Source organism: Cibotium barometz, chromosome 24 (genome assembly GCF_041138505.1).
Source record: "Cibotium barometz isolate CiBa-2024 chromosome 24, ASM4113850v1, whole genome shotgun sequence".
Taxonomy (NCBI): Eukaryota; Viridiplantae; Streptophyta; class Polypodiopsida; order Cyatheales; family Cibotiaceae; genus Cibotium; species Cibotium barometz.
In genome coordinates this window covers 33935865-33947131 of record NC_141069.1, presented here as the reverse complement: position 1 = coordinate 33947131, position 11267 = coordinate 33935865, and the positions used below count along the sequence as shown (strand labels likewise).

General features: G+C 42.9%; 1 protein-coding gene across 1 annotated transcript; it reads left to right on the top strand.

The window, feature by feature from the left end:
- Positions 1-4679: 4679 nt before the first annotated feature.
- LOC147625212 (uncharacterized) lies at positions 4680-8220 on the top strand. Its single transcript, XM_086818474.1, has 2 exons — positions 4680-4804; positions 4919-8220. The coding sequence occupies exons 1-2, from the start codon at positions 4771-4773 to the stop codon at positions 5623-5625; spliced, it is 741 nt and encodes a 246-aa protein (XP_086674600.1). The 5' UTR covers positions 4680-4770; the 3' UTR covers positions 5626-8220.
- Positions 8221-11267: the final 3047 nt, after the last annotated feature.

The window sequence follows — 11267 nt, the reverse complement described above, 5'->3', positions numbered from 1 at the left end:
TCTAAGGTCTATGGCAAAATAGCCTTCTCTTATAGGACTACGGTCTACTATTCTTTCTCTACAAGAAAAGCTATGGAGTTTTGGTCTCTTCCTTCGAAAGACCATAGAAATCTAAGCTTCTTTTCTAAGATATTAGATAAGAATGAAGGGATATATACATCTCAAACTCTAGGATTACCTTGAGGCTACTTGCTGCCTTCTCACAGTTTTCTCTATGTAGAGACCCTGACAGAAATAGCAAACTGTTTCAACCATAACTCTCTGATAAAAACTCAGAATATAGTCGTATAACCAGACAAAAGAACGGGAAGACATCTAGTCTACAAGACATCGCAGGCAGAATAGGAAAAAACGCGTGTATATAGCCACAAACGCGCTATCTTTGGAAACACGTTGTTTTTCCACATTTTTAGTATTCATGCACTCTAAATGTGTAAAAGTACTCTAAATATGACCTCTTATCACCTAAAATCAAAATTCTATTTTTGGGGATACTTATCTCTTAATAGAACTATTCTTATGTTCTTATTTCTTTTAGGATTTTTGGAGCTAATATTTTTATTCTAACACTTTTCTAATGTTTCTAGCCTTATTGTCTCACTCTTTCTAATTACACTCTCTTTTCTTATTGAAATCTATATTAAAAGAGACACATACATACATGGCTTGGGAGGGACCTTACACATCTCTAGACTCCCTTGCTCTGGAAAGCTTTGATAATTCTAAGAACTCGCTTTTAGAGAGCTCCCCTAATTTGTCTACATTCTCTGGATGATAGGTGACTTCGTAGCGAACACCATCTCCACCAATGTACATGTTACCTTGGTCATTGACTAGCGGTGCTCTATCAAGCTCTGAGAAAAAGTCTGCGATCTTAACAAGATACCGTTGTTGTGGATCCCTAAAGATCTCAGCTCCTTGAGCATTCGTGTAGACATATTGAAGTCTCACATTGAGTGGTAACCCCATGGTGTCGGCTTCAAATGGATTAAAAGATCTTGTGGGTGTCCTATTTGGGGCTAAGGGATGACTATTTGACGGCCCTAGATTGTCCATGGACAATGAGCTAGTTGTTCTGGAAAGGGTATCAGATTGGGATTCGGAAAAGGTTTCAGCAATATCTGCCAAATTTCCTACCGATTGGGTCCCACTTTCTTGCGTAGGTACTCTAGAAGGTACCCTAGGCCCTATGGCAGTGTCTATATGACGTCCCGACCGCAAGTGCATAAGGTCAAATTTTAAGGTTTTTTTTAAATATATATATATATATATATTTATGTATATATATATATATATATATTTTAAACCCTACCTAACCACTAAATGCAACTATCATGAATATATGTGTAACTATCTATTTTTTTAATTTACTTTTTTTTAATTTTATTTATTTATTTTTTATTTCTTACTAATTACAAAACAATTATGCATAAAATTACAAAAATTTAAAAAAAATGCAAGTTACACTAATTATGCAAAAAATATGGACTCAAAATAAAACACATAAATTACAAAATTTTTCTTTTTTCTTTCTCTCTTTTTTTTTTAAAAAATATTTTTATTTATTTTTATTATTTTATTGTTTTTTATTTATTTTTATTATTTTTAATTTTTTATTTTAAAAAAATGCAAAGAACATGAAAATTAACAAAAAAAATAAAAATAAAAAAAATAAAAAAATTCTAACCTTATCCTTGCAGAGCCGGCGAATCGTGCGGTCCCTGCGCCTTCGCCTTCGCAGCGTTATCCTCGTCTGCTTCACCTCCTTCACGCCTCCTTCTCGCCTTCCGTAGCCGCCTTTGCTGCGTGACTGAGAGGCAAGCTCAGCCCTCAGCTATCGTCAGCTCTTGTTCTCTTTCTCTTCAGCGGCCAGGCGCCGCCGGCCCCTTCGCCTTCGCTCCTCCTCTTTTCTTCCGCAGCACCTTACCTTCTGACGCCCTCGTCAACAATGCAGCCTTCGCTGCCCTCTTCGCCGCCAGCTGCCTTCTTTTCTTCCACCGCTGCCGCCGCCGCCCTTCACTGCCAGCCTTCGCACCTGCAGTCGCCTCAGCACCTTCGGCCACCGCCTGCGCTTCTTCGCCTTCTGCTTCTCTTGCAGCTGCCGCCTTGCACAGCTGCCGGCGCCTCAACTGCAGCCGCCGCCACACAACTTCCTTGCTGGTGCGTTCACCTCCGCCGGCCACCTCAGATGCAGCCGACCACCTCTGCTTCTCTTCGCTAGCCAGCAGCCGACAGCCACACGGCCTCTCTTCGCCTTCTTCGGTCGCCTTCTACACGGCCTTCTCTCCGCCTTCAACAACACGACCTCAAATGCGACCGCCTGGGCCTTCGCCTTCGCAGCTCTCTCGCGCCGGCCAGTTCACCAGCTTGGCACCGCCTTCTCTGCCCGCTGCTCTCAAGCCCGCCTTCCTTTCTCCTCGTCTGCAGCCAGCCAATACTTCCACGCGGCCACCCCACTTTCCGCCTTCAACGGCCCTTCAGCCGGCCTTTGCTTTTGGCCTTCAGCGGCCTTTCTTACTTGCGGCCACCCCACTTTCCGCTGGCCAGAGCCTTTGCACCGGCCTGCTTCACACCTCTACTGCTGCGGGTAGAGCATTATGCATTATGTAATATTGCATTAAGCACAAGTTTAATGCATAATAAATAAGCTCACACATAATGCATTGAGCTTAATGTATTATTCAGATTTTCGTTTCTAATCTATGAATAAAAAATGAACACAACGATGAAAACAACCATGGAAAGCATATACATGAATGAGAAAACATTAGCGGGAGTAGATCTCAACCGCACAAGTAAGTACTAATCTATTTTTTCTCTTCTAATCACTATCTCCGAGATTCCACACTCATGCTAACCCTAAACCTAAAAACAAAAAGAAATAGTGGTAGTAATGCAAGATTCTCAACCAGTTTTGAGTCTTTTCCCCGGCAGCGGCGCCAATGGAGAGACGGAAAACTCTCTCACTTGTAGCAAGAGTAGCATGATCCACGTGTAGCTCAATCCAATGGGATTTGCATCCCTTTCGGAGCTAGGGATTCAACCCGTACCGGTGCACAAAAGCTTATCCACAAATGGAGAAAATGCTATGAACACTACTACCTTGACATAGACTTAACACACACAAGCTCAATCTTGCCATAACTCATTCACTCATCATCCCACTCATTCATGCATCCAATACAAGAAGAAAGCTAAGCTAATGCATACACAAGCTCAAAGCATACTTCATTCTCAAGCTCTTACTTCCCTAGCATGCACACAAAAGAATAGAAATGAGAAGAGAGAAAAACCTCATATCATTGCATGGAATTAGAAGAGCTTTGCTCATACAATAATGTAGATGGGGAGAGAGAAGAGCTTGCACCTCTATGAATAAGAGGGAGAGCTAGTCTCAAGAGAGCTCAAGCATAAGTTTAGCCCAATGTGTCCATAAGCTCTCAAATGAGCCACTTTTTATACAAAAACTCTAAAACTCCCAAAACTTCCTATGTGGGATTATTCTCAAGCCCACTCCCACACTCATCTACAACTTGGAACTCTTTACAAGAGCTCTAAATAAGAATGTCAAGTCTCTTGTTTTCCTGCTTGCATCTTTTTGTTGCATCCTTGCATTGATCACCACTCGTCACGCAACAATCACACCATGTTTGACCCAAAATTGGTACTTTAAAGAATTCAGGGATATATGATATAATTGATAGCCTCCAATTTTGACATCAAATAGGCTAAGAAGATGCAGCTTTTCTCAAATAAGAATGATGTTATCCCATGTTTATTTTGTATCCAAGCCTAGACATACACTTGTTGCCGTATGATTTGTACGCATGTCCAACTTTGTAAATGCTTGGCAATTTAGCGGGTCCGCATATCACAAGCCAAAGCATATAAACTCTCTCTTGTGTTGACAAGTCAAGCCATAGTCTTTGTACACATTTGAAGCCATAACCTAAGGTCTAAAAGTATGTAATGTTTTTCAAATTTGAATAAAGAAAAGAGGAAAGAGGGAGGACGTGTGATCTTGGGAGGTGTGGGAAGTTGCAACCAACTTTTCCTTTATCAACACGACTTCTTTTCAACTCTCTTGAATTTGGCACAAACTCTCTTTCTTGGTTCTTGCTTCTCTGTGTGCTAATTCTTTCTAGCTATGGAGGGAGAAGGTGAGGATGAAGAAGAGGATGATTTCATGCCTATCTTATGTGTGCCCTAATATAACCTAGGTTTAGGGTTTCTTTGTGTGTGTAAGGCTATGGTTTCTTAGAGAGAGAGAGAGAGTGTGTGCCATTCTTGAGTGTATTTGATGTGTTTCTTGCAGCTTTTATGGCAATGGGCTGAGCCTAATGCATATACTTTGCATGCTTGAGCCCGGGTTTGCTGTCTTTTTTGAGTGCTTGGAAGGTTGATTCATTTGGTGCGTTCGCCGGGAGGGGCTAGCCATGGAATTTGCAAGAAGCAGCTTGGGTCTGGGTGCAGCGAAGGAGAGAGAGAATTTGAGGTTTTCTGGCCGCCAGTAGAAAAAGGAGGATTGGTAGTCTGGGAACGACCTCATGCCCCACACATACAAATTTGCAGAAAGAGATTGGAGGTCAACTGGTTGTTTTCGTGTTGAACAGAGAAAATCTGCAATAGAGAGAAGGTCAGATCTGTCACAACGCAGAGCCTGAGGTCCTATACAACAGTAGCCGAGAGCAACAAGGGAGTGAAATAGAAAAGAGAAAGAAGAGAGAGAGGAACAAGGGCAAGCTAGCCCGTGCGAGACAGACAGCAAGCATGCAAAGATCAGAGGAGATGATAATGCAACGAGGTGAGCAAGGTTTTGGTTCCAGAGGTTTGGAATTTCAAGCAAGTAATAGCCAAGGTCCTGGTCTAGTCAACATGCTGATCAATTCTGAAGAACGGGAAGTTTGGAATGGCTCAGGTTTTTTGGGGAACGATTCTCGCAGAAGAACATTCATGGGGGAATCTTCTCAAATGGGAGTGATGCAAAGTGTACAAAGAGTAAAACAACAAAATTGTGGAAACACTGTGCAAGGACACCACAATTTGATTTTTGGAAGCACAGACCAGGTAGGGTCTGGGTCCAATGCAACAAATGTGGAAGCTGAAGGAAACATAAGCCACTGCCCTGGGTCAATGTTCGCTGGGTTTCATGGCATGACAGATAAAGGCAACAGGAAGCTGAACGTTAGACATTTTCAAACTGGATCTGCTGAAGCTGGAAACAGCAGCTCTTCTGTTTTTTTATCCAACAATGAAAGTGCTTTAACAGAAACTTATTGCAGTGCAATATTACCAGGTTCTGAAGGGGAAACTCCCCAATTTCCAGTCAGTGGTTCAATGGGTAGTTTCATGAACAATCCTCACCCACATTTAGGTAATGGAAGCCGGAGCTGTTGTAAAAGGAAAAGCTCTATGGATGGTGTAACAGGGTCTGTGGATTCATTAACTTTTAGAGCTTCATCTGGACAAAGGGAGACCGATTCTGCCAGGTTTTCTGGAGGAGCTGGGATGAGCAGGTCTGACGCTTTAAATCCAATGTCTTCCAATTTTTTTCTGCTTCTATGGTCCCTATTTGGGATGAACCACAATATCCTAGGGACACTGATGTTCGGTGTCAATCATTGAGAACCAATCTGGTGCATTATTCACAAAGTGGAAGCTCCAACAGGTACCATGGCAGGCATGTTCTTGGGCCACAAGAACTTTGTCAGTCTCCCTCCATTATACAGAGTAGCAGAGTATCATTGGCTGCTTTGCCATCTCAGACATGGATGTCTAGAAGGATGCCACCAAATGAGCATATGCCAGAATTTGCAGGAAACATTGATATTGGTCTGCCTGAGACCTCGTCATTTAGTCAAAGCAATGGCTCCTCTACTGCTGTCACTTGGTGTGGAACCAATACTTTTATAGGGGAGACCACCAATCACCCAAGTTTTGTTGGAACATCTAGGGATTTCAACCCTGGTACTTATGTGGGGAATCATGCAAGGCATCATTCACGTGGAGCTTCAAATTGGATTGGAATTTCATCAGCTGACTGTAGGGTGGAGAACACATTTGAACCCCCACTGTCCCTTTGAGAGGGTCTGCTTCACAAGTCTCTCACTGGCACCCAACCCGTACACGTATCCATGCCCAGTTGTCCCACGGTCATCTGCACATCCTCCAGCTGTACCATTGAGCAGGCATGATAATTTCCACTCTCAAGGAGGCGTACTGCTGTTTCCTCCTCCATCATGTGCCACTACAAGCAATATGATTCTTGGGCCTCAACTAGCATTTGGAGATGCTTATCCACTTGGAGGATAATGATATATTAGATGAGGACGGTGGTGATATCACTGAAGAACCGCATGCCGAGCACATGTTTTCACCCGGATGGGTAGTGGAAGTTATGGCTAGTTTTGCTGAGATGTTTCCCGCTGCAAGTTTTGTGCCTCCTAAATATAGACATCCAAATAATAGAGCTGGTCTAGGTTTCAGTTTTGTCCCAGATGAGATGCTGCTTGGCAGTCAGCCTTCAAGTTTTCAATAAACAACTTTTGTGAAGCATGATACCCAAGTTGTGGCCAGCCAGGAGAGGGAGGGTAGCTCTGGAAAGTCTCCAACAGTCCATGACAGAGTTGTTTTATGATCTTGAAGATGAATATCTTGCTGCATATTCCAGTAGTGTAAATGGGCTAGCTGTTAATGAGTTGATCAATCATGTAGTAGGTTGTTCTCAAGCTAATGATGTGGGCCATTTAGAGTGGAATGTAAAAGAGACTGTAAAAGAGTTTCATGCATTGCAAACAATAGCTCCAGGGGTTAATGATGAGATGCAGAGTGTGCAAGTTGCGAGTACATGGAAGGGAGAGACAGACACAGATGTCTCGGAGGATTCCCTAAGTATGCATGACCTGACACCCCAAGTTTTTCATGGGTTGGTACAGGGCCAGTATAGTGATGATTTGGTGGAGGCTTGGGAAAATCAGCTTGCAAGAAAATGCAAACTCCAACAGTCCATGATGACGAGCTGCATCGCGAGGAATTGGAGCGGAAGCAAGCTCGCAAACAAGAGGCTATTGACATCCTGCATGAGCAGTTGTCCATGGTGCAGAGGCTGCGGGAAGAAGAGAGGGCGGCCGTCAAAGAGGACATGATAAATATGAACAGAAGATGGCTGGAAGAGGAAGAAGACTTGAAGCGGAAACAGTGCCAGCAGAGGCTGCTGGATAGCCAGAAGGCCAAAGAGATGCTGCTATACAATGAGCACAACAGGGCCAAGAAACTGGCCGGAGCACAAGAGGAGAAGAAGTATGATGCCCATATGATCACCATGGTAGCAGAGAGAGAGGCAGAGGAAGAGAGGCAGGAGAGAGAGCTCCGAGAAGGCCAGCGGAGAGAAGCAATAGCCTATGCAGCTCAGCTCAAAGCGGCCATAGACCGACAGAAGTTTGAAGATGATGAGCTTGAGGCAACCATCAAAGCCGAGGTGGATGAAGGGTGGCAGATTTCCATGCAGATTTTGAGTGAGGGAGAGCTATGAAATTATGATCTTTTGATGGGAATTATTTTGGTGTTTGAAGTTGAGAGTTGTTATTATTTCCATAGGATGTTTGTGGGTTTTTTGTGGGGGATGTGTTGATGATTTTTCACCTCATTCTATGTTTGGTGGAGTATGGAGTAAGTGTAGGAGAGTAAGTGAGGAGTTTGAAGAGGTGTGATGAAGTTTGAGGAGTTTTTTTATGGAGTGATTACGTATGTGAAAAGGGAGAAATTTCATCGACATTTTGTTCGCGGGAGCTCACAAGCTAAGTGTGGGAGGAATGATAGCCACCAATTTTGACATCAAATAGGCTAAGAAGATGCAGCTTTTCTCAAATAAGAATGATGTTATCCCATGTTTATTTTGTATCCAAGCCTAGACATACACTTGTTGCCGTATGATTTGTACGCATGTCCAACTTTGTAAATGCTTGGCAATTTAGCGGGTCCGCATATCACAAGCCAAAGCATATAAACTCTCTCTTGTGTTGACAAGTCAAGCCATAGTCTTTGTACACATTTGAAGCCATAACCTAAGGTCTAAAAGTATGTAATGTTTTTCAAATTTGAATAAAGAAAAGAGGAAAGAGGGAGGACGTGTGATCTTGGGAGGTGTGGGAAGTTGCAACCAACTTTTCCTTTATCAACCCATGCACGACTTCTTTTCAACTCTCTTGAATTTGGCACAAACTCTCTTTCTTGGTTCTTGCTTCTCTGTGTGCTAATTCTTTCTAGCTATGGAGGGAGAAGGTGAGGATGAAGAAGAGGATGATTTCATGCCTATCTTATGTGTGCCCTAATATAACCTAGGTTTAGGGTTTCTTTGTGTGTGTAAGGCTATGGTTTCTTAGAGAGAGAGAGAGTGTGTGTGTGCCATTCTTGAGTGTATTTGATGTGTTTCTTGCAGCTTTTATGGCAATGGGCTGAGCCCAATGCATATACTTTGCATGCTTGAGCCCAATGCATATACTTTGCATGCTTGAGCCCGAGTTTGCTGTCTTTTTTGAGTGCTTGGAAGGTTGATTCAATAATCGACATCGCTCGAATACCTTCTTTAAGCAAGCCAGATGGTCCACCCATCGAGAGTGTGCACACAAATCATCAATGAATACCTCCAACCACTTCTGCAAGTAGTCTTTGAACGCTGTGCACATCAGGAATGCTATTGGGGCATTGGTGAGACTGAAGGGCATAACCTTGTATTAATGCAAATGTCCCCCCACATTGTATTGAAAGCTGTCTTATGCTGGTCTTCTGGTGCTATGGACACTTGATTGTAGCCAGAGAATCCATCCAAGAAGCTGTAAGCTTCTTCACCAGCCACTCTCTCCAAAACATGTTTAGTATAAATATGGATAATGGTCTTTCCTAGTAGCTACATTGACCTTTTTAAGATCAACACATACCCTAAGTTTTCAATTCTTTTTTGGCACTATTACGATTGGTGACAACCAATCCATGTGTTCTATCTCATAGATGAAATCTGCAGCAATGAGCTTGTCTATTTCCTCCTTTACAATGGCCGCATAAGTTTAGGATTCATCTGGTATGGTTTCTACCTAGTTGGTCTTTATCCTTCCATGATTGGAATCGTATGCTGCACTACCTAATTCTAGGCGAAACAGTCCTTAAATTCCTTAAGGAGGGCAACGAGCTCATCTTCTTCAGCCGAAGTAAAGTCCTTAGCAATGTGTACGTGTCTGGCTTCCTTAAGGAGGGCAACGAGCTCATCTTCTTCAGCCGAAGTCAAGTCCTTAGCAATGTGTACGTGTCTGGCTTCCTCCCTTGGTCCCGCAATATCAATTTCCTTGACTTCTGCTGCCGGGCCATTGTATGATGTGGATAGCCCATCCTCCTTAACCCTTGTTTTCGTCAGTCGGACCACTTTCCGTTCGTCATCAATAGTGTAGGTTTTGAAGTGGTCTGGCAGCACTGAGAGCAAGTCTGGTTTATCCTCAGGCTCACTTTTTGTTTTAGCCATGACTTTTCTAGCCTCACGTTCAGCTTCTGCCAAAGCTTTATTCTATTTTCGACGCCCAGCTTTTGTAAGCTTCGGTGTTTCTGGATCTTGAAGGGTGACTGTCTCCTTGTGTCTTCCTTCTAGTGATATCTTACTCAACTCATCACCCCAATCCTTAGAAAACTCATCATGTACATTAGTGGCTTCGAGGTATCTCAGCACCACTGGGCATCTGTGGGTTTTCTTTGTAATAGGGCATTTTGTCGGGTGATATATCGTTTCTATTTTCGCTATCTTCGGAGGTGTTGAGTGTTGGTACGGCCTTGTGTTACGGTCCCTTCTATGCTAGAGGCTTCCTCTTCTGATTATTCATCAATGGTTTGCTACTTAACCATACAAACAAAGGTCGTAGGGACATTTCCAGATTCCACATACTGGGTTCCCCCTAGGTTGCATCACATCTATGGTAGCTAGCATATGCATCCAGTTTTCACTGAAGTCCGGAGGAGGAAGTGATGTATACATTTCCGTTTCCTCATCTTCCTTGGAATTTTCTACTATGGTTTGGCATATTTGTACAGATGCGGTCCGCTCCATTGTGACCAAATCATTACTGAACAATTGCCCTTCCATGGATTGTGCTTTCCATGTTCTCATATCTATCTTTAAAATTTGTGAGTCCCTATGCATATACACATGATCTAATGCCCAATCATGCACCAATTGGGATTCCCTCCTCATGAAGGGTCTCCCCAATATTATGTCATATGAGTCGACGAGTTGCGCAGGAAGTCCATTACCACAAATGTATGATGGTAGTGAAACGTAAAGAGTTTGAGTTTCACATTCTCTAGAAGTCCAATGGGCCTTGAAGATGTTCCGTCAGCCATTTTAACGACGATTGGATCTGCCCTTTTCAGATCCGGTTTTCCCTAGTTTTCCCAGCAACGCTTTGTGATGATGCTAACACCCACCCTACCATCTAAGATAGCCAGTGCCTGGTATCTGCCATGATGAATTGGGATTGTAGCATTTGTGTCGTCATTTTTGTAATAATGTCTCAATTGATTAAGTGGTATCTTGACGACTCAGGTTTTCCTTGTGTGTCTTAAAAGTCAATATTAGGTAATTTGGAAAAAATCTCACATTTTGGGAATCAATTACTCCATATAGTTTTGGACATATCTTAAACATACTAACTCCAAATTTGTCGGAGATCATAGATTTAGATTCTACTCTTCAAGATCTTTCCAATGATATGTCACATGAGGGGGTTTTGACAAACTTTTGGACAAGTTCACCATGCTCCCATTTTTCAAATGGGAATGGGATTTTTCCCAAATTATCTAATATGGTGTTTTAAGGTTCTTTTTACCAGAGGTGGTAGAACCTTCTCTACAGTACGGCTAGATTTAGTCCACCTTCTACCCATTCCTTTATGTTTGTCCATAGGATTGGTGAACTGCATAACAGTTGCCCCAATGGCATTTGTACAGGCGTGGACAGTACAGTCGCGAGACTTCCGATATCTATGGGTTCTCTGGTGATTGAGGGTTCGTCCCTCCCAGGTGTGTGTCTCGTATTCATCCATAGGGAAGGAATGGATGGACTTGAAAAGATGCAGGGGAGAAGAGAGCTAAGCTCTTGCAAGCACACGCACACTCACAAACCCTAAAGGAGAACACACAAGGTGAGAGGCTGAAAATCTTCTTCTTCTTCACACAGCACTCAACACTCCATATACAAAGATAAGAGTACACACAATATGAAAAGGTAC

What these genes read in the sequence shown, in the direction of transcription:
- LOC147625212 (XM_086818474.1), top strand. Translation starts at nt 4,771, where the DNA reads ATGCAAAGATCAGAGGAGATGATAATGCAACGAG. An exon ending in GGAGATGATAATGCAACGAG is followed by an intron (nt 4,805 to 4,918) that starts GTGAGCAAGGTT and finishes GGAATGGCTCAG; the next exon opens with GTTTTTTGGGGAACGATTCT.